The sequence below is a fragment of the Cucurbita pepo genome, chromosome LG05 (genome assembly GCF_002806865.2).
Source record: "Cucurbita pepo subsp. pepo cultivar mu-cu-16 chromosome LG05, ASM280686v2, whole genome shotgun sequence".
In the NCBI taxonomy this organism is placed as follows: domain Eukaryota; kingdom Viridiplantae; phylum Streptophyta; class Magnoliopsida; order Cucurbitales; family Cucurbitaceae; genus Cucurbita; species Cucurbita pepo.
The window spans coordinates 312,029-333,277 of NC_036642.1; the positions used below are offsets into that span (position 1 = coordinate 312,029).

At 39.2% G+C, this 21,249-nt stretch overlaps 6 protein-coding genes across 6 annotated transcripts; 5 read left to right on the plus strand and 1 right to left on the minus strand.

Annotated features, from left to right (window-relative positions):
* The first annotated feature begins 4,419 nt into the window (after window positions 1-4,419).
* LOC111794950 (transcription factor MYB14-like) lies at window positions 4,420-6,273 on the plus strand. Its single transcript, XM_023677166.1, has 4 exons — window positions 4,420-4,583; window positions 4,934-5,063; window positions 5,323-5,790; window positions 6,270-6,273. Exons 1-4 carry the CDS (start codon window positions 4,451-4,453, stop codon window positions 6,271-6,273), a joined length of 735 nt encoding a protein of 244 aa, XP_023532934.1. The 5' UTR covers window positions 4,420-4,450.
* A 739-nt stretch (window positions 6,274-7,012) lies between these two features.
* Window positions 7,013-8,880, plus strand: LOC111794715 (11S globulin seed storage protein 2-like). The gene is made up of 4 exons (XM_023676829.1): window positions 7,013-7,359; window positions 7,442-7,722; window positions 7,804-8,247; window positions 8,317-8,880. Exons 1-4 carry the CDS (start codon window positions 7,056-7,058, stop codon window positions 8,710-8,712), a joined length of 1,425 nt encoding a protein of 474 aa, XP_023532597.1. The 5' UTR covers window positions 7,013-7,055; the 3' UTR covers window positions 8,713-8,880.
* A 1,170-nt stretch (window positions 8,881-10,050) lies between these two features.
* On the plus strand, window positions 10,051-12,075 carry LOC111794716 (11S globulin subunit beta-like). The gene is made up of 4 exons (XM_023676830.1): window positions 10,051-10,430; window positions 10,506-10,744; window positions 10,894-11,424; window positions 11,506-12,075. The coding sequence occupies exons 1-4, from the start codon at window positions 10,097-10,099 to the stop codon at window positions 11,908-11,910; spliced, it is 1,509 nt and encodes a 502-aa protein (XP_023532598.1). The 5' UTR covers window positions 10,051-10,096; the 3' UTR covers window positions 11,911-12,075.
* A 109-nt stretch (window positions 12,076-12,184) lies between these two features.
* LOC111794717 (patellin-4-like) lies at window positions 12,185-14,073 on the minus strand. The gene is made up of 3 exons (XM_023676831.1): window positions 13,684-14,073; window positions 12,769-13,604; window positions 12,185-12,672 (listed from the first exon to the last, which is right to left on the minus strand). The coding sequence occupies exons 1-3, from the start codon at window positions 13,792-13,794 to the stop codon at window positions 12,264-12,266; spliced, it is 1,356 nt and encodes a 451-aa protein (XP_023532599.1). The 5' UTR covers window positions 13,795-14,073; the 3' UTR covers window positions 12,185-12,263.
* Window positions 14,074-15,159: 1,086 nt separating this feature from the next.
* LOC111794718 (protein LIGHT-DEPENDENT SHORT HYPOCOTYLS 3-like) lies at window positions 15,160-16,005 on the plus strand. The gene has a single exon (XM_023676832.1). The coding sequence runs from the start codon at window positions 15,240-15,242 to the stop codon at window positions 15,789-15,791; it is 552 nt and encodes a 183-aa protein (XP_023532600.1). The 5' UTR covers window positions 15,160-15,239; the 3' UTR covers window positions 15,792-16,005.
* A 2,546-nt stretch (window positions 16,006-18,551) lies between these two features.
* On the plus strand, window positions 18,552-19,657 carry LOC111794720 (protein LIGHT-DEPENDENT SHORT HYPOCOTYLS 4-like). Its single transcript, XM_023676834.1, has 2 exons — window positions 18,552-19,109; window positions 19,182-19,657. The coding sequence occupies exons 1-2, from the start codon at window positions 18,904-18,906 to the stop codon at window positions 19,501-19,503; spliced, it is 528 nt and encodes a 175-aa protein (XP_023532602.1). The 5' UTR covers window positions 18,552-18,903; the 3' UTR covers window positions 19,504-19,657.
* The last annotated feature ends 1,592 nt before the right edge of the window (window positions 19,658-21,249 follow it).

Sequence of the window (21,249 nt, forward strand, 5' to 3'; positions counted from 1 at the left end):
AAAAAATGTAATAAAAGATTTGGTATATTTTTAAACATTTTAACATTTTATTAAATATCAATTATAAAATTCAAAATTATATTCTTCTTCTTCTTTTTTTTTTTTTTAAACATGGGATAGACTTAAAATGATATTTTTTTAAAATATCTTTTTTTGAATTGAAATGTTTGTTTTTTAGGTGAGAGGAAACCAATCTCCACCGTCCAATGGCCCCACAGCAATTAACGTCTGATGTCGATAACATTTGGTCTGAAAGTCGGCCATAAGTGGGGTGGGGGTCCGACGTTTCCTTGGCGCCGCGTATTTTATTATTATTATTATTATTATTATATGTTACAAAATAATAAACTAATAATAATAATAAATACCGGCAGTTGGAGGCCCAAGGTCAAGCACGCTTAATCTGACCCAGCCGCCGCGGACCTGCTACAGCCCAGGTCCAATCACTAGGTCTTTATGGGCCCTCTCCGCAGCCAAGGTCAACCATACTTAATCTGACCCACCGCCGCGGACCTGCTACAATCCAGGTCCAATCACTTGGGCTTTATGGGCCCTCTCCGCAGCCAAGGTCAAGCACGCTTAATCTGACCCAGCCGCCGCGGACCTGCTATAGCCCAGGCCCAATCACTTGGGCTTCATGGGCCCTCTCCGCAGCCAAGATCAAGCACGCTTAATCTGACTCAGCCGCCGCGGACCTGCGACAGCCCAGGCCCAATCACTTGGGCTTTATGGGCCCTCTCAGCAGCCAAGGTCAAGCACGCTTAATCTGACCCAGCCGCTGCGGACCTGCTACAGCCCAGGCCCAATCACTTGGGCTTTATGGGCCCTCTCAGCAGCCAAGGTCAAGCACGCTTAATCTGACCCAGCCGCTGCGGACCTGCTACAGCCCAGGCCCAATCACTTGGGCTTTATGGGCCCTCTCAGCAGCCAAGGTCAAGCACGCTTAATCTGACCCAGCCGCTGCGGACCTGCTACAGCCCAGGCCCAATCACTTGGGCTTTATGGGCCCTCTCAGCAGCCAAGGTCAAGCACGCTTAATCTGACCCAGCCGCTGCGGACCTGCTACAGCCCAGGCCCAATCACTTGGGCTTTATGGGCCCTCTCAGCAGCCAAGGTCAAGCACGCTTAATCTGACCCAACCGCCGCGGACCTGCTACAGCTCAGGCCCAACTACTTGGGCTTTATGGGCCCTCTCAGCAGCCAAGGTCAAGCACGCTTAATCTGACCCAACCGCCGCGGACCTGCTACAGCCCAGGCCCAACTACTTGGGCTTTATGGGCCCTCTCAGCAGCCAAGGTCTTTAATCTGACCCAACCACGGCGGACCTGCTATAGCCCAGGCCCAATCACTTGGGCTTTATGGGCCCTCTCTGCAGCCAAGGTCAAGCACGCTTAATCTGACCCAGCCGCCGCGGACCTGCTATAGCCTGGGCCCAATCACTAGGGCTTTATGGGCCCTCTCCGCATAGAAAGCATAAACATGTTTTTGACAATTATTTGTTGTTATCTATAATGTAAAAGCTTTATATGAATATAGTGTTTAAAATTAAATAACCCAAAATTTTGGACATTAATGGTCTCCCAAAAGCATAGATTAATTTATGAATGATGTGAAAAATGATAAAGAGTTAGGTGAAAACATAAATTTCAAACTTGGAAAATTCAATTTACCCTTCAAATTCAACACTTAAGAATTAATTATTCTTCACCATTTCTTTTTCTTAATTTTCAAAACCTCTCATAACTTTTTCTTTCTTTGTTGAATACATATAGAAAGTTAATTAAACTATTATTTTGTTATTAAGTAACTAAGTTCATATTATGTGTATTCCAAATCATATTCAAGTGTATGGCTTGGATTTTGTGAAGTAGTGGATTTTGATTCTCAGGCGGTGGATTTGGATCCTCGAGAAGTTATGGATGACAGAATTTGGATATAAAAATTAAAAAACGAGGATCAAATCTCCCGTCTCAAAAACAAATCAAAATCAAAATGTGTGAATCTCAATTATTTAATCTTAATCCGTCACTCATTCACATTATATTATCAACTAAATATATTATCTCATTGAATGAATATGTCATAATCAATTCAACGTCAACCCATACAGTAAGGCAATACTTATTAAGAAATTGAAATATGAATTTAATCTCGGAACTTACATACTTTTTGGTTGATAAGGGTATGGATTTCATTAATGAAGAAAGTGGTGATATTGGGAGCTGTCGGCCAAAGTCAGTGTGATATTGATATCAATATTTGTTGTCTGTTTTCAAATCGGTACAACATTCCACACCTTCTTTCTCTTCAATCCACACCCTTTCTAATCTAAATCCAAATTCTCTGCAACTTACTTACTTTTCGTTTTACCAAAGCAATCAAATTTCATGCTTTTATTTTCTTTCTTAGATTAGTAAAACCATTGTATATATATGAGCAACACCTTTACCATATGTTAGGTATTAACCCTACCCTCCCACACCTACCGTTCATATCCATTAGATGACAAACCAGAGAAGATAATTGATATATATGTATAAAAAACGTTGTTGCTATTCGAGTAGAGATGTCTACAAGCAGGGACATGGAATCCTTTTTCGTCCCTATCCTCGCCTCTTATTTCAATTTCCATCCTCAAAATTCATCATTTATGTGAGATATCGGATCGATTGGAGAAGAGAACGAAACATTCTTTGTTGAGGGTGTGAAAACTCCTCTCTAACATACGTGTTTTAAAATTGTGAGGCTGACGTTCATACATAACAGGTTAAAGCAGGTTAAAGCGAACAATATCTACTGAAAGTAAGTTGTGGTTGTTAACATTTATTTTCATAGGATTTCAGACAAAAATTTATCTTTACTCCGTTAAATAAACCCCTTTGTTCGAGAATAGTCCCATATTTCACCAAAATTATAATGATTTCACAACAAAATTTTGTGATTACCATGAAAACTCACATCCCACATGGACTACTAAAGCTTAGAGTTCCAATCAAGTCCACTTTGTTGTTGTGAGTTATTCAAATCATGTAAAGAAAAGGGTTTGCAAATATAACAAAAAGGGTAGCAAATCTTTGGGAAGATCACTTCTTTTGTGTACTTTTGAATGTATTTTCACCTCACCCATAGCAATTCAAATAAACTAAAATTGAGTGCATGCAATGAATGGAGGAGAGGCCATGCGTAAAAAGCAAAGCTCCTATAAATTATCCACAAGTTTCTTGGGCACCATCGTCCCCGAAGTTCAAGCCCACTGTTCATGTCGACGAGATGTGCCTCTTAAAGTGCTTCATGGCTTGCTTTGAGACCAACCACAAGTGACATCATTACCACGTAACATAAAAGCTACCCTTCCTCATTTCAGATATATTAAATTGCAAAGCTGCTGACTAACTTCCGCCGATTCATACCACTTTCTGACTTGAATTGAGAAAATAAGAAACTCTTTTCATTTTTATATTATAAACTAGATTGTGTAAAATCATGATGAAGAATTCTTTGTGCAATTAATAATTAATTCATCGTCAAAAATGGCTCACACCCATATGTTAAACAACAATTTAGATCAAAATCTTCCTTTTACCTTGAAGTTTCAAAGTCCCCCAAAACATAATTACACCTTTAATTAGTGGTTGTGTGGCCTCCAAGAATTTGTTAAGGAATGTGCTAAATGGTCCATATTCTTGAAAATAGCTCCAAAAATAGCTCCAAGGTTGAATTATAGTATACCTACTCAGTATTGGAATACAACATAGGGTTATTCGAAAATTAAACTACATCAAAAGAAAAAATTAGGAATCTAAAAAGAATATTCTTTAAAAAAAATTGAATTATTGTAATGTTTAGACCCAAAAGGAAGGGGTTGATATATACACATCAGCCACTAGCCTCTTTTATTGACCTAAGTTCATCCCATCATAGTTTATAATAAAATTCAACATCAAAATGTCAAAATTTGCGCTCACATGTATATATTTATGATAGTTATAGCTTGGAATTTTATTTACTGTATTAATATATTTGATTTGATGGTAAGAAGATGAATTAAGAAAAAAAAATGAGGTGGATTTGAAGGACATAAATTAAAGATTTAAGATTGAAAAAGAAAAACGCACGTTTTAATTTGAGTAAGGAAGGGTGATGGGATGAGATGGAGAGGCCCACGATGGAAAGGAAGAAAGACAGCGGTGAGTCGACGTTTCCTGGAAGCATTGTTGGGGGATTTTTGCCCTTTTAAAACCCACACAAGTGCGCCCTCTTTGTACCCTTTTCTGTACCCATCTTCTTCCCACTTTCCCTTTCATCCCCTTTTCATCTTTATATATATATATATATCTATATATGTAACTCAAGCTCTTATCTTTGGGCTTCTGTAGAGAGAGAGACAGATCCATTGATCATCATCATCATCTTCTTCTTCTTCAGAGCTCCAAAGAAGTAAGGGAAAGAGATGGTGAGAGGTCCATGCTGTGAGAAAATGGGGCTCAAGAAAGGTCCTTGGACCCCTGAAGAAGACCAGATTCTCATCAATTATATCAACCTCTATGGCCATGGAAACTGGCGAGCCCTCCCAAAACAAGCTGGTAATTCATTCTTCACTTCTTTCTTTCTTTAATTCTTCTAATCAATCTAAAACTTCAACCAAAATGTTTCCTTTTCAAACCCCATTAAAAAAAAATCCACCTTTTCTTCTTCTCCCTTTCGAAAAAAAAGATGACATAGTTAAATGAACACAACTCTACACAATAGTATGATATAAGTTTTCATCCATTTGCTTTGGGCTTCTCAAAAGGCCTCATTCCAATGAAGAGAGTATTATTAGATTATAAACTCATGAACATTCTCTAAATTAACTGGATTATAAACTCATGAACATTCTCTAAATTAACTGAGGTGAGACACCATTTCTTATGATTCTTTTGAAATATTTCAGGGTTATTACGGTGTGGAAAAAGTTGTAGACTTCGATGGACAAATTACCTAAGGCCAGACATTAAAAGAGGAAATTTCACTCAACAAGAGGAGGAAACCATTATGAAGCTACACCAAATGCTTGGAAACAGGTTTGTTTTTTTTTTTTTTGGAAATTTGATTGATCACGTGACTCTGGTGTCCTCGTGAGAAGATAGGATTAACAAGGCTAATTAATAATTAATTACATCCATGACTGCATAGGTTTTAATCCATTTTATGTCATCATGTGACACTAACCAACAAAACTGCCAACATTGAACTTGACGAACATGTTTTTTGTTTTCAACCGATTAAAGATTTCGATACTTAGCAATGAAATTAACTAACTATCTTTTTATTAATTTCTAGATGGTCGGCAATTGCTGCAAGATTACCGGGAAGAACCGACAACGAGATTAAAAACGTGTGGCACACTCATTTGAAGAAAAGGATTACACAAAATTACGCCACTCCACAACTCAGAAATTACACCGCTGTGAACCGACAGAGCTACGGCGGGGATATCCCCGCCGTGGCTGGAGAAGAATCAGCAGCACAATCCTACAAATTTACGACCTTTCATTCCATGCAGAGCTGTGGTTCGGCTTCTTCGCCGCCCCATTGCTCCAGTGAAAGCTCCTCCATCGTCACGGCAGAGAACGGTGAGTTGTCGACAAATAATCTGCCGGAAGCCGACGACAGCTTCTGGATGGAAGTTTTGGCCAATGACCAAATCGCCATGGTAGGGAGCCAACAGGGATTTGTAGGTGAAATATATGAGGGCCAGTTTGGTAATTTGACAATGGAGCAGCCAGTTAATGAGACTATGGATTTTTGGTATAATATTTTTGCNTTTTTTTTTTTTTTTTTTTTTTTTTTTTTTTTTTTTTTTTTTTTTTTTTTTTTTTTTTTTTTTTTTTTTGAGGAGAGGGATTGGATTCACTATTACAAAAGTTGTCAAAATTTACGGGGGTTTTAATAGATTAACAAAGTTTAAAAAATAAATAAAAAAATGAATACAGAAAAATATACCTAAAAAAAAGGTATTTTTGAGTTAGTATATATGATTTCCATACTTTATAACAAATATATTTTCTTTTTATATTAACTGGTTGAAATATATTACTATTATTATTTTATTGTTTTGGAAAAGTAACATGTTTTTATTTTTGGTTTTGGTTCTTAAATATGATATGGGCATGTGGGGGTTCTCGTGATTCGTATTTTATTATATAGTTTGTCACCTTTATAAATTAAAAAATATGAATTGATTATATTATAATATGACTGTTTTCCTTTTTCATCTAAAACTAAAGTTAGTGGGGCCTTTAATGTGGATAATCTCTCCCTAATAAATAAATGAAATTTATATTGCAAATAGTAATGCGGACATTTTTGTGCCACTATGTAAGATTTGTATTTTTTTGACGATCAATTTCTATGTCGTATTCAAATTGGATTCTTCGCCGCCAATTAGTCCATATGACTGGTATGTATCTCCATCAGCTTTATGATTTTAAAATATTTTTATTAGAGAGGTTTTCATATCTTTATAATAAATGTTTGTTCTCTTCTACAACGGACGTGGGATCTCACTCACAATCCACTCTCCTTGAGGGCCCAACGTTCTCTCCGGCACACCTCAGACTCTGATACCATTTGTAGTATCCCAAGTCCACTATTAACAGAAATTGTATTCGTTTGGATTTCACTTTTGAACTTTCCTTTGAAATTTTAAAATGCGTGCGCTAAAGAGAGGTTTCTGAACCAAACCAAAAATCAAACAAAAGTGAACATGAACACATCCATATCTGGTATAGCATGCTAGTTTGGCAAAACATATAAAGAAAGAGAGACAAGTGGTGAGGGCAGAGAAAGAATAATGAGAGAGAGAGAGAGAGAGAGAGAGAGAGAGAAAGAGAGACAAATGGTGGGCGTGTAATATAACCAATTCCATGCATCACCACGTCCCGGATTCCATTTCAGAAATCACCCCAAATGTTGCTTCATTTCAACCCCAAGCACCCACCTTTGGCCCTATATATTAACCCCTTTTCCAGTTCAATTTCATCCCACCATCTCCTTTTTAACCACTTTCTACAATGGCTACCAAACTGGTACTAGCGATTCTGCTGTGCTTTGCTGTATCGTCTTTGGTGAGCGCTCAGGGGCCTGAGAGGCGGCGGCGCTTCAGGGAAGAAGCTCAGCAATGCCGGCTCGACAGGCTTCAGGCAAGGCCGCCCTCGCGTCGGATCGAGTCGGAGGGAGGCATTAGCGAGATTTGGGATGAATCAGAGGAAGAGTTTCAGTGTGCTGGAGTTGCTGCCATGAGAAGCATCATAAGGCCCAACTCTCTCACTGTTCCTATGTTCCAAAGCTCCCCCATGCTTATTTACGTGGAGCAAGGTATCAGTCCCTACAAACCTCGCCACATAACACTCTGTTTTAAGCGTATTATGAATAATTGGTTACAAATGGGGTGGAACAGGGGAAGGGTTCATGGGGCTGAATTTCCCAGGGTGCGCAGAGACATACGAGGCACAATCATCCCAATCTTCAAGACGGTCTTCAAGGCGTCTGGGGCGTCGAGTTGGCGCTGGCAAAGAGGAAGACCAACACCAAAAGGTGCGCAGAGTCCGCCGTGGTGACATGATCGTCGTCCCCGCAGGTACTGTCAAATGGTGCCACAACGACGGCGGTCAAGACCTTGTCCTCGTCTCCTTCTTGGATCTCAACAACGAGGACAACCAACTGGACCTCCGCATCAGAGTATTCCAATTCTCCCTTCAAAACCAAAAACATTTCAGTACCAAAAAGAGATCTCTGTTCTCATACACGTGTTTTGTACAGGCATCATTCTTGGCCGGTGGAATTCCAAGAGAAGCATTAAGGCAATTTAGAGGATCAGGAGAATCAAGAGGATCAAGATCGTCAGAGGATCTAGTGAACATCTTCTTTGGGTTCGATCAGGAGCTTCTTGCAGAGGCATACAACATTCCATCAGACCTGGCCAGGAAAATCCAAGAACAAAGGAGCAGCGGATTGATCGTGAAGTGCGAGGAAGACATGTCGTTTTTGACACCGGAGGAGGAAGAGGAAGAACCGAGTGCATCCCCTTCTTCCAATGGGCTGGAAGAAACCATCTGCACTGCACGAGTCCAGCACAACATGAACACACAAAAGGAAGCCGATGTGTACTCAAGGGAGTCCGGTAGAATCAACATTTTGAACCGACTCAAGCTCCCCATTCTCAAATACATGGACATGAGTGCTGAGAAAGGCCATCTTTTCCCGGTAAAAAAAAACTAATTCGTTTACCTCCTTCCAACCTCCATTCCTAACATTTGGCTTCCCCTGTTGCAGAACGCTCAATACAACCTGCACTGGTCAATCACCGACCACAGATTGGTGTACGTGGTGGAGGGAGAGGCAGAAATTCAGATATCGGATGACTACGGCAACCAAGTGTTCAAGGAGAGGGTTTCGAAAGGAAACATGTTTGTGATCCCCCAATTCTACGCCTCGCTAGCCCAGGCAGGCCCAGAAGGGTTCGAATGGGTCACTTTCAAGACCTCAAAGCAGCCCATGAAAAGCCCAGTCGTTGGCTACACCTCCCTCTTCAGAGCCCTCCCGCAACAAGTCCTGGAACAATCATTCCAAATCACAGCAGGAGAGGCCCAGCAACTGAAGCAGACCAGAAGCAGACACACTTTCCTGTTCCCTCCCAGCAGCAGCAGCAGCCGCCGTAGGTTCCCTTAAAGAAGGAGAAGCTCCCTTTTGCAAGTGGTAGAGAGTAGAGAGATAAAAGAAAACGAATAAGGCCAGACGGTACCACAGCGCAGTAGAGTTTTTAAATTATGGTTATATGTAATAATAAAATATATGAATGCAATAAAAAATATGTGCCCGCCCGGCCTTCTTTCCTCATTTTCTCTTCATATGTTTTCCATTTTATTTTCATTATTAAGCATATCAGCTATAGACTTAAATATGATCCATACTAAATGTGTAAATTCAAACAATTAATTAATGAATGCACCATACAAACAAAAGTTGTGTAATTACTAATTAACAACAAACATGTTTAATTAATTGGTTTCATTAAATGTATTTGTTGCAATTAAAGTTTTCCCGAGTAATATTCAATTTATTACTTATTTATTAACTCAATTAGTGATGGATTAGTACTCAAAGAGTGTACTAAATAAAACCTATCTCTCATTTTATAATTTAATTTTAACCCAAACTTTTTGAGTCTCATTAGTTACTGAAAAAATTGGCCAAAATTAGCCATGAAAAATGGTTGAATATATAATGTAAGAGATGTAAATAAACTGTTTATCTTTATATAAGAACTTCTTAATTATATATATATATATATATATATATATATATATAATTAAATATAACAATGCTTTTTTTTTATAAAAAAAAAAAAAGAAAAAGAAAGAAAAAAAAATTGATACAATTAAATATTCAAATGTATTTTAAAATAAAACAACAATTGAAAGTTGATAGATTTTTTTTTAAATATAATTTAGCTTAGATTAATTATGTTATTAAATCAAAACAATAATTTTTTTGTTTTAAATTGTGATTTTTTTTAAAAAAAATATATATATATATTGAGATCAGATTATGAAAATTGGAAAAAGAGGAGGAATGAAGTTTAAAATAATTACTTATTTTAAAATTTTGAATCAGGTATTAAATTATTTGAAAGAATAAAAAATTGAATAAATAAAAATGAAATTCTGCTGTGGCATTTCATCAAATATAAAGAAACCTGATTGTCAGTGCGAGTGAGATGAGAAATTGATTAGGGAAAATAAACAACAAATGAATGATATGAGAAAACGACAAATATTTTGCAGAGACAGAACATGATAAACGACACAACATAGAGTGGCAAGCAGAATAGGTATAAAGGGATCAGCATTTACCATCCAATATCTCAGAACCCGAAAGCCACCTGCAACATGACATTCAATGATGTGTGCAACAATAGGGTTTCCACAGCCATGCAATTTGAAGAATGGCTCAATCTTCTTTACGCGTGTCCCTGCTTTCTTCCCTCTATAAACCCCTATTCTCCCCATTTCCCACTTCAAACACAGCCCTTTTCTACATCCAAACACCAACCATGGGAACTCACCGTTGCCTCTCCCTTTCCCTCTCCCTTTCCCTCTGTTTCCTCGTCCTCTTCAATGCCTGCCTAGCAACCGACCAGGACGCCAACTCCCACAGGCGCTTCAGCGAGGGCCAGCGCCGGTACCGCCACTGCCGCCTCGACAGGCTCGATGCCCTCGAACCCTCCAACCGCATCGAGGCCGAAGGCGGCGTCATTGAGATATGGGACCCCAATCACGAGATGTTCGAGTGCGCTGGCGTGGCTATCCAGAGATATATTATTGACCCTAATGGCCTTCTTCTTCCGCAATACACCAATGCCCCACGTCTTATCTACATTGAAAGAGGTACTCATTTCGGTTTTTTGTTAAATTAATCAATTAATTAGTTAATTAATTGATTATACCCTGTGATTTCAACAGGGAGAGGGTTGAAGGGAGTTGTACTTCCGGGCTGCCCTGAAACATACCAAGAATCTCAGCAATCGGCGCAGGAGTTCCGAGACCGCCATCAGAAGATCCGCCACGTACGCGCCGGTGACCTCTTCGCTGTGCCTGCTGGCTCTGCTCATTGGTCCTATAACGATGGTAATGAGAAGCTTATTGCTATTGTTCTTCTGGACGTCAGTAACAACGCCAACCAACTGGACTTCCATCCAAGGGTAAAGGCAACGCATCAAACTCAATTTTAAAATTAGCATTTAAATGAAATGAGATTCAATTTTAAAATTAGCATTTAAATGAAATGAGATTCAATTTTAAAATTAGCATTTAAATGAAATGAGATTTACATGTATTAACTAAGATGCAGACATTCTACTTAGCCGGAAATCCAGAGGAGGAGTTCGAGGAGTCGAGATCGGACAGAGAGCGTGAACAGAGACGAGGACAGAGCACTCGGAAGGGATCCAGCAACAAGAACAACATCTTCTACGCCTACGACGACAGAGTCCTTGCAGAAATTTTCAACATAAACGTGGAGACAGCGAGGAAGCTCCGAGGGGAAGACGACTACAGGCGTAACATCATCAAGGTTGAGGGAGAGTTGGAGGTGATCAAGCCACCAAGATCCCACGGAGGAAGCAGAGGAGATGAGCGAGAATGGGAGGAGGAACAAGAAGAAGAGAGAGAAAGAGAGCGCGAGCACCGCCAACGCCGCCGATGGGCTGATAATGGATTGGAAGAAACCATTTGCTCTTTGAGACTCAAGGAGAACATAGGCGACGCCTCCCGCGCTGATATCTACACTCCTGAAGCTGGCCGTCTCAGTTCCACCAACAGCCACCGCTTCCCCATCCTCCGCTGGCTTCAGCTCAGCGCCGAGCGCGGCGTTCTTTACAGGGTAAGTAAGAATTTAGGCATACAGCATCTGGCTATGCTCTCACATAATTTGGTATATTATTTGTTATTATTGTTATTGCAGAATGCGATGTACGTTCCACACTGGAACATGAACGCACACAGCGTAATATTCGTGACAAGAGGGCGAGCGAGAGTACAAGTAGTAGACGACAGAGGCCAAACCGTATACGACGGGGAGCTACAACAACGCCAGCTCCTAGTGGTCCCACAAAACTTCGGCATAGTGAAAAAAGCAAGCGAGGAAGGGTTTGAGTGGGTTTCCTTCAAGACCAACGACCAGGCAATGATCACCCCACTGGCTGGCCGCACCTCCGCCTTGAGAGCGTTCCCCGTTCAAGTCCTCGCCAGCGCCTACAGAATCTCCACAGAAGAGGCTCGAAGGCTCAAATTCAACCGGGAAGAGACCACTCTGCTGCCCCCAAGCATGTCATCCGCGCGCAGGGCCAACCCAGTGGAAGCAATGTAAAGGGCTCGGTTTGGTAGGAACTAGGAATGGGCCGGTTTTGGCTTTTGGGCTTTGGTTTTATGGTGTTGTAATAATTTAGGGTTTAAAGCTACCGAATAATGATGATGATGATGATGATGATGATGATAATAATAATAGTAATAAAGACGAGGCCAAGTTTATCTATGTACATTTATATATATCCAACCGTTTAAAGTGTAGATTACTCAAATTTTTGTGGACCCTACGCTCTGTTTGATTCAAATTTCTAGTTCAAAAAGAAACACAACACATGAGATTGAAATGAAAAAATGAAGAATTAGCAAATAGAAGTCAGTCCCACCAATTATATGAGTGCGCTATGAAAGGCTGTGCTATTTGCTGAATAAGATGTACATAGGGACAGTGGGCTTGGCTTTGGATCTGTAGTAACATGTCTTCTTGTACTTGAAATTTGGATTCTCAATTGTCAGCACAATCCTCCCTGGCTCACTTATGTAGAAACAATTCCTCAAGCTCTCTCCCACTTTCTTCTGATTCTCTAGCTGAATCCGATACGATCCTTCGTCGTCGGGCACGAACTCTTCCTTGTATGCAACGTCCCATCCCACCACCGTCACGTCCCACACCATCGTCACCCCAACCTGGGCTGGGATTTCAATGGTCACAGCCGTGTTTCCTTTAATGTCGACCTGCAATGCTTTATCCATGGGCGAGAAGTCGTCGTCGTCGTCTCTCATAAGGCCGCCGTATTGAATGGGCAAGTGTTCGGGGGCTATAAACCTTGATCATCAGGTTTGATCATCAAGAGATGGGAATGAATTAGTTGGTCGAAGAAAAGAAACACAAAATATATGCATACACGAATAATTGGCTCACTTGAGAAGGGTCTTTGTGACTTTTGATGGATTGGCAAAGACGAACTTGGCCTTGGTTTTGTGGCTGATGATCTTGGATCGAAGAAGGTGGCGTGCGTAGTACCAAAATGGAGCATTTATGACTATATTTTTATAGACGAGTTCGGGGTAATTGTCGCGTAAGAGCAAGAGAGCTCTCTTGTTAAGCGTACGAAACTCCTTGGTGGCAGGTCCGGACGCGTTCTTCAAATCAGTGATCTGAAGAATGGAATCAACCCCTCCCTTTTCAAATCGAAGCTGTTTAATCCCTTTCTCCATATTCTGAACCATCCATCTCAACAACTCCTCGCATTTCTCCTCTGTTCCAAACCTCCTCTGCCACATCTCTCTGTCCATCAAAACCCCATTTGCATGAAACCACAACGGATGCCCCTCCCGATCTCGACCGTTCAGAAAACCCACAAAATTCTGAAGATCGCCCTCCAATTTCTCCTCAACAATCCCATCCGCCTTGTATTCTCTGCGCCATTTCAAAGTCTTTCTCAGCATCTCAAATGCTTCGTGGACTTTGTAGTGTTTGGCTTTCAAGAACTTCTGCAACAGAATGTCGGTTCCTTGGTGGCCTTTACTCGGCAATAAAGGCACTCCCCATAGCGTTATTTCTTTAAGCTCTTCTCTGGCTTTTTCGGCGTCTTTAATGTCAACACTTCGGTCGGGTTTGCCCATCAGATAATCCCCTGCTATTGCATCCTCCACTCTGTATCGCAGTTCTATCAAAGCCTTCTTCTTTTTCTTCTTTCTCATCTTCTTTTCCATTGCCTCCAAATCTTTCTCCACCATTTCGCCGTCCGATCTTCCCTGCACGTGTGTTTATCAAACATGAATATCAAAATTAAAGGGGAATAAATTTATGAAAATAATTAATTATGGAGGACACCAGATCATCCTCTAGAAAGTAAAGATCTTGGTCCAAGTTCATGATGCTCTTCAGATCGGTTTCAACAGTAATGTGGTCGTAGATCTTCTTCCCATTTCTCCCGGCCACCATTATATCTTCTTCTTGGAATTCCAGGATTCCGGCGCCCGGTGAGAGAGTAGCCGGAAAACCGGATGCGGTGTGGCTAGAACAGATCAGAACCAAGGACTGACAAATGCAAATTGAGGGTTCATTGAATGGAAACAAAAGAAGCTGTCTTGAATCATCTCACGGGTGAGGCTGTAAGTTCTTCAAACCCCCTCAAAGCCATTACTTTTTCTTCCCCCAAATTTAGAACTTTTTTTCTTTTTTTAACATTTATTTCCAATCATGTGTTCCTAACAAAAACTCATCAACTGATTTGTAGATATGGTCTGGCAGTTTCCAAATCCGTGGTTCTTATCAATTATCCCTTTTTACAATTTTTTTTTTTTTAAATATATATATATATATTTCTTTTGTTTGATCCCATTCTTGTAATTTTGTATATATATTTTTCTTAATCTAAGGATGAATTTGATAAAGTTCAAATTTTTATTAGTAAATTGTTGGGCTTGGCCCAGGTCCATAAAAAAGAAAGGAGATTATTTANAAAAAAAAAAAAAAAAAAAAAAAAAAAATCACAAAGATCCAAAGTTGGGAAATGTTTTGACGTATGGAAGAATCCTTTAGAACACAGAATCGCGAAGGAATCAATTCCATTTGGGTGAGAACCAAAAACATGATGTTTTGTTGGTATAAAATTGGCATAATTTTGGAAAGGTATATGTGGCTACTCTCACAGTGCGTTGTGTCAGTTCATCTTTTACTTGTTTCTTTTTGTTTTGTTTGGTTGTTAAGTTGAAACATGTCGTGCGTAGAAGGTAGGCATGTTACCCCATGCATGCCCTTGGAGTTCCCAACAGAGAGGCCCCAAGACTAGGCCTCGGCTCCACTCCTCTCCTTCTTCTTCTCAACGCCCCCATGGCTTTACACTTGATTCAATTAAATTTCCCTTCAACTTCTTTTTGGGGTTTCAAAGTAAAAGATAACACATATTTAGAGACCAAAACAAAAGGGGGACAACAATGAGCAGTGCAGCAGTTCTTTCTGGGATTTCTTGTTTATGGCTCAAAACAATGTAACCAAACCCCAAGAAGCTCTCAACTCTTCTCATTTCCCATCATCCATCTCATCAAATAATAATAATAATAATAATAATAATAATAATAATAATAATAATTCATTTTCTCTCTCCCTTCTTAGGCTCTTACACACACTTCAAGATTGCAAATTTAATAATACCAATCAAATCTTATGTCTTAGATTTTTTTTCTTTTTTTCTTTTTTTCTTTTTGCCCTGACACCCACATCGAAGATAATAAACTCGAGCTCATTTAGTTCATCAATCTCTCTCTCTCTCTCTCTCTCTCTCTCTCCCCCACTTCAATATTTAGTTCCACATCCCTCATGGAACAACAAAAAAAAGAAACCCTAGTTCCTCCCTTCAAGCTACTTCCATATTTCCCATAAACCAAATGGATTCCATCACTGAATTTGAAGGCCTCAACGCCCAACAATTTGGAGGCTCCAGTGTTCCAAATTTAGGTGGTGGGTCGTCGTCCTCTTCTTCTTCTTCTTCTTCTTCTTCAAACAGCCGCTATGAGAATCAAAAACGGCGAGATTGGAACACATTTTGCCAATACCTGAAAAATCACCGACCCCCACTTGCCCTTTCAAGGTGTAGTGGAGCTCATGTTCTTGAATTCCTTCGGTATTTGGACCAATTTGGTAAGACCAAAGTCCACACTCCGATCTGCCCTTTCTACGGCCATCCCAACCCTCCAGCCCCATGTCCCTGCCCTCTACGCCAAGCATGGGGCAGCCTGGATGCTCTTATTGGCCGCCTTCGTGCAGCCTTTGAAGAGAACGGTGGGATGCCCGAAGCTAACCCTTTTGGTGCCCGTGCTATTAGGCTTTATCTTCGAGAGGTTCGTGATGTGCAGTCTAAAGCAAGAGGAATTAGCTATGAGAAGAAGAAACGAAAGCGCCCTCAACAACAAATCCTTCCACCTCCCACGGGAGCTTAAATCCCAAAAACAAAACATAAAAAAAATTCAAACTTTATAATCAAGAAGCCAATTAGAGGGTACCCTTCTTATCTAATTGCCCTTTCCTTCTAATTAATGCTCTTAAATATGCTTTTTTTCAATCAATTCTAGGGTTACTTCAAATTTCCCTAAATCACCTTACGTAAAACAAGAGGGAATTTGATGGTTTGAGACACTTTGTAAGTTTTTAATGTGCAACCCTCTTCATGAATCATGAATTTGTGTGTTTTTTTCTTCTTCTTAAAAGCGAATTTTTAATGGGTCAAATCCATATATGATGATTGTGTATCTGAGTTCTGAGTATAGTTTGAGCAATTGTCTTTTCTTGCTGTATTCTCTGTGTTGCGTTACAAAAGTTGAAAACAATGTCGGTGAGATCAACCCTGATCTGTTTGGGGGCATTTGTTTGAATCTTGGTGGAATTGGGTTTCAAATTCAAACCCCAGCCTAAACACTTACCATCCCGAGCGTTGAAGTAACAAATGGGTTCCACCATTTTTTTCTCAATCTCTTCAAAGATTTTTTTTAATTATTATGATATTTTTTCATCATTTTTTTTTTTTAATTTATAAAGAAAGTAGAGCTATTTATACTATCAACAATAGTTCAACCTATATATAAATCTCTAAATTTAAATTTATTAAAAGAACAATATTTAATTTTCAAAATAAGATATGCCCAAAAAAAATAAGAACAAGTATTAATTTTGAACTTAGTTATATTAAAATAACATAAATGAATGTTATTTTATTCTTAAAATAACGTAGACAATGTTAGTTTAGGGTTAGAGGTGAAGAAAAAAAAAGAAAAGATTTTTGAAAAATGGTAAGAAATTGGATTTTGTTTGTGGTGGTGTCATGTCATTTGGTGATGGCAATGGAAAAGACAAGTGGTGAAACTGTAATTTCTTGATTCATTCAGCTACTATATTTAGTAGATGGTGATGTCATGGGTTGAAAAAGCTCACTGTTTTCACTTATTTACTTGTAAAGTTGCATCTCCAAGCTTCCTTCTTTGTCGTGTCAGTGTCTCCCATGTCCAACAACCTCACTTCTTTTCTGAAACTTACAGCATTAAAACTAAAGTAAAGAAGAGGAGTAAAAAAAAAAAAAAAAAAAAAGTGTTATGATTAATGCATAAAACATTAGATTTTAAGGATAGTTAAGTTGGTAGGAGACTACTCATTGTGACAAGAAAGGGAGTGATTCAACAGTTCTTCACATATCACATGTGGATTATACACATATCAACAGCAAGCATTAATCAACCAACCAAATCACATGCCATTTTCCACCTTTAACTGAGAATTCATTATGTTTTTCCTTTTCGGTTCTTCTTAATTTTGATTTACTCGAAAACATTGTGTACTAGTGAGAGAGTTGTATGTACAATTTGGAGGGAGATCTAACTTCATGATTCTAGTAATTGGTCGAAAGAGGGCGATGGTTGAACCGAAGGAACTCCCTTGGCCCTAGTTGATTTGAATCTAGAATGGTCTTAAATGATTACCATGGAATTTGAAAAGAAAACATTATGAAAAGGAGTGAGTGTAGTTTGTTCAAATTCTATGATTTTGGTCACAAAATTTCAAATCTGTTAGAAAGTAATGGAGAAGGTGGATATGTTTCCAAATTATGTGTTCTAAGGATGGATCACAATCAATCTTCCATCAACAACAGTGCCATCTTTTTGGTTAATAGTCACCAATTGATCGGATTAGGGAGCAACTAGGACATCCATTTGGACACACCCTTGATGCAGCCCTGAACTATTTGTCGCCACCCGAAAACGACTCTCCCTTACCTCCATTTATGTCGACTTCCATCTCTATTTAAATCCCTAATATTTTGATCAACAAAATATGTTTGAACTAGTTAAATTATCCATTGATTCACCCATTAATTACTTATCTTATGGAGGGAGTGACGTTTTCTAATAACAACCTAAGTTGTGAGTCATAAAAACATCCTTAACATTTAGAATGGTGTGAATCAGTGTGATTGTTCAAAACGAGGCGTTTTGAAGGATAATAAGGTACCAACAGGCCTTAACTCTCCCTTGTAGCCTTTTTGTAGGCCTTGTAATCTCACCATCTTTCTTTTTGTGGAGGAGAAGCTGATACCTTTGGCCCATAATAAAGTCTTTCTACCCTTTACCAATCTGTCAACAATCAACACACCATTTCATTTGTACCTAAACTAGTGAAGAAGTTACTAGTCAGCTTATCTTAAGTTGTAAGTTCAAATCTTACGTTCATAATCGGAAGATTCAAAGCCTTGACCTGTTGATCGAAGATGTCATCGACAAACGAAAAGGTGTCATGTTTTGAAATTTGGAGGGTTCCAATAAGGAGGCATTAAGAGAAACAGATGAAGTACTGAAGGGTGGCATGAGAGAAAAAAAGAGAGGGTACAACAAATTGACTATCAGTTTTCATCTCTTACTCTGCATTTAACCACCAACTCCATTTGTCTTCCACTGCCACCCATCTGTCGCAATGCCCACAATCAACTTTTACGTAGCAACCTTCCAATAAAATCACACCTCTCAACGTCAAATTAATAATAATAATAATAATCTTTTTAGTAAAATAAGTATGAAATGAATAAATATTAATAAATTTTAACAAGTATGAAAGAAAGAGAGAGGAGGGCAAAATTGTCCAGAAAGGAGGAAAAAAAGAAGGGTTGCTGAATGTAACATCTTGTTGTCTCCAAAACTCAACTCACTGTTCTTTCCCTCTCTCTTTGTGTACAGTTTGGATGAGAGGGAATGGAAGAACAATCCCATCAATCACCAAAAAACTTAGTTGTTCTACCTTTTTTAGAAAACCCCAAACAAAACCAATATCCTTTCAACTACACAAATCCAACCAAATCCACAAACAACACACCCTTCTTCACATCTTCTTCCCAATCTCATCAAAAATCCACCTTTTAATTAACCCTCCTCACCTTCTTCCTTGCAATCCCCATATCACTGCCCTATAACAACAACAACAACAACGCCCTCATTTTGTCTCTTCAAAAATCAGCTGCAAGCAACCGTCTTTAACAAACAAAACCAAACAAGAAAAGGAAAGGAAATTAGGATGGACTTCTCCGGGAGTAGCAGCAATAGCAACAACAACAACATCGCCATGAACCACCAGCACTCCGCAACAGCCTCCTCTTCCAGCAGCAGATATGAGAATCAAAAGCGCCGTGACTGGAAAACTTTCGGTCAATACCTCAACAATCATCGCCCACCGCTCGCCCTCTCACGATGTAGCGGCGCTCATGTCCTCGAATTCCTCAGGTACTAAATTACTTCAAATAAAAAAAATGAACTGAATTGCTTCAAAGTTACAAGCTTTGTGAGTGAGCGCAGGTACCTAGATCAATTTGGAAAGACGAAAGTGCACACACCCATCTGCCCTTTCTACGGCCTTCCGAACCCTCCCGCACCCTGTCCATGCCCTCTTCGGCAGGCGTGGGGGAGCCTCGACGCTTTGGTGGGACGCCTTCGAGCCGCTTTTGAAGAGAATGGAGGGAAGCCTGAAGCCAATCCATTTGGGGCTAGAGCTGTGAGGCTGTATCTTCGTGAGGTTCGTGATTTGCAGTCAAAGGCCAGAGGGATCAGCTACGACAAGAAAAGAAAGCGCCCACCATCTCAACACCCCTTGCCTCCTCCTCACACTGCACCTTCATGAGATCAAATCCATATCACAAAAGAACCAAAATTTCCCCAATTGGGTATTGCTCTAAACCTCTTCCAAAATCATGCCTTTTATTTATCTCTCTTTTTTTCCATTGCTAAATCAAATAAGTTGCGGATTTTCACTCTCTCTTCTTCGGCTAGGGTTTGGAAATTTTGAACCNCTTTTTTTTTTTTTTTTTTTTTAATTAAAATTTTCTGAAAAAGTTTGTAAGTCTGTGTAAAGGTGTAGATCTCTGCTTTTGATGCAAATACTAGCAGTGTTACTATTTGTACACTTGTGTTCATCCTTTCAAAATCTGTACTCTCCAGTTGTTCATGTATGCTTAAACACTATCACTTCCATTTTCTAATTTCTAACCTTAATTATCAACATTATGTCGTGTTATTTCTTTGCCCTGCACGTTAAAAGGGTTACGGAAATCTCAATAATCTTGTTCAAATCTTGTTGTGAGATTCCAAGTTCTTATTTTTATGAATCCCCTTTCATAAAATTCTTGTGTTTAGTTGAGGGATGCCACAAAGAACCCTTTTTTTTTTTTTTAGGCTCTGCTGGGTTTACATTAATACTGAGTTTTAATGTCATCAAGAATTTTATTGTCTCTCTGTCATTAGTGTCTGTGGTGTGAAACAGCTTAAGAAAAAGGGATTAAAATAGAGAAATTACGATGTGGTAGGAGGCCAATTCTTGGCATTGTTTGTTACATTTAACGAAGACAACTTTTGCAGTTGGTTTCTGATGATTAGACAGAACACAAAAACAAAATTAAGTATTGCTTCATGTTGTTGTCCGATGAGTTTTAACAATCCTCGTATTTTCAGGTTATTTTGTTGTGTCCACTCGAATTACCTCAATACATGTTTTCCGTTCTAATTAATTTATGTTGTGGAGTAAAAAATTGATATTTTCCATATTTCTCTATCTAATATTGTTTTGAAATATGCAACAACTGAGTGACTTGTTGTAAATCAACAATCGACTGAAACCAAAAACCCGATGCCGGAGGGAAAATATTGAAAATCGGAGTTGAACGAGCCAGGGACTGAAGATACAAATTGGAGTTGAAGGATCAATGAGTGTCGAAATTGAGAGGAGGATTTGAATGAACGGTAGAGCCGAGAAAGCGAGAACGGCTAGAAAAATGATCGTTGAGTGCATTGAATCGCGTAATTCTTAGCCATTGCGTTAGAGTTGCACGGTTTCATTGTTGAGTTGAAGAACGTATCAAACTTCACCGGTTGACTTCTTTTCTTTAATGTTGTCATTCTTCATTAACTCATGACATGTTGAATTCGAAAACATAAACATATACGACACCATAAGAAAGAATCGAGTACAAGTTGAGAATAAGAGGAGAGTTTGTGGTATTTTACTTTAAGAAAAACACTCGATTCTTAAAAACACACGATTCACCACCGAAACAAAAAGGGAGATGGGGCATTTAGAAAATGAAAAAGGAAAGAAAGAATATGAGTATTGGTAGATGCTCCTAATGTTTTTTAAAAAGAAAAAATGAGGTGAAGACGTCAAGATTTGGCAAGCAAAGAGGGGCAGCCATTGGACACACCAATTTTCGCAAGTGCAGTGAGTGGGTCAATATTAAAAGCTTATGTGCCATTGCATGCCCTCCTACTCATCCCATCCCCAACGTACACTCCCAATTAAAACCTCAAAACCTTTAGCCTTTCCCACAAAATACATTATTTTCTCCAAAGCCTTCTTTAAATTAATATTAAAAAA

Excerpts from the sequence above, each read along its gene's own strand:
- LOC111794950 (XM_023677166.1), top strand. The coding sequence starts at position 4,451 with ATGGTGAGAGGTCCATGCTGTGAGAAAATGGGGCTCAAGAAAGGTCCT. Across the intron at positions 4,584-4,933 it reads AGCCCTCCCAAAACAAGCTG|GGTTATTACGGTGTGGAAAA; the intron begins GTAATTCATTCT and ends GAAATATTTCAG. Across the intron at positions 5,064-5,322 it reads CACCAAATGCTTGGAAACAG|ATGGTCGGCAATTGCTGCAA; the intron begins GTTTGTTTTTTT and ends ATTAATTTCTAG.
- LOC111794715 (XM_023676829.1), top strand. The coding sequence starts at position 7,056 with ATGGCTACCAAACTGGTACTAGCGATTCTGCTGTGCTTTGCTGTATCG. Across the intron at positions 7,723-7,803 it reads AACTGGACCTCCGCATCAGA|GCATCATTCTTGGCCGGTGG; the intron begins GTATTCCAATTC and ends TGTTTTGTACAG. Across the intron at positions 8,248-8,316 it reads AGAAAGGCCATCTTTTCCCG|AACGCTCAATACAACCTGCA; the intron begins GTAAAAAAAAAC and ends CCCCTGTTGCAG.
- LOC111794716 (XM_023676830.1), top strand. The coding sequence starts at position 10,097 with ATGGGAACTCACCGTTGCCTCTCCCTTTCCCTCTCCCTTTCCCTCTGT. Across the intron at positions 10,431-10,505 it reads TCTTATCTACATTGAAAGAG|GGAGAGGGTTGAAGGGAGTT; the intron begins GTACTCATTTCG and ends TGATTTCAACAG. Across the intron at positions 11,425-11,505 it reads AGCGCGGCGTTCTTTACAGG|AATGCGATGTACGTTCCACA; the intron begins GTAAGTAAGAAT and ends TTGTTATTGCAG.
- LOC111794717 (XM_023676831.1), bottom strand. The coding sequence starts at position 13,794 with ATGGTGGCCGGGAGAAATGGGAAGAAGATCTACGACCACATTACTGTT. Across the intron at positions 13,605-13,683 it reads ACTTTCTAGAGGATGATCTG|GGAAGATCGGACGGCGAAAT; the intron begins GTGTCCTCCATA and ends ACACACGTGCAG. Across the intron at positions 12,673-12,768 it reads GTCACAAAGACCCTTCTCAA|GTTTATAGCCCCCGAACACT; the intron begins GTGAGCCAATTA and ends CTGATGATCAAG.
- LOC111794718 (XM_023676832.1), top strand. The coding sequence starts at position 15,240 with ATGGATTCCATCACTGAATTTGAAGGCCTCAACGCCCAACAATTTGGA.
- LOC111794720 (XM_023676834.1), top strand. The coding sequence starts at position 18,904 with ATGGACTTCTCCGGGAGTAGCAGCAATAGCAACAACAACAACATCGCC. Across the intron at positions 19,110-19,181 it reads CATGTCCTCGAATTCCTCAG|GTACCTAGATCAATTTGGAA; the intron begins GTACTAAATTAC and ends GAGTGAGCGCAG.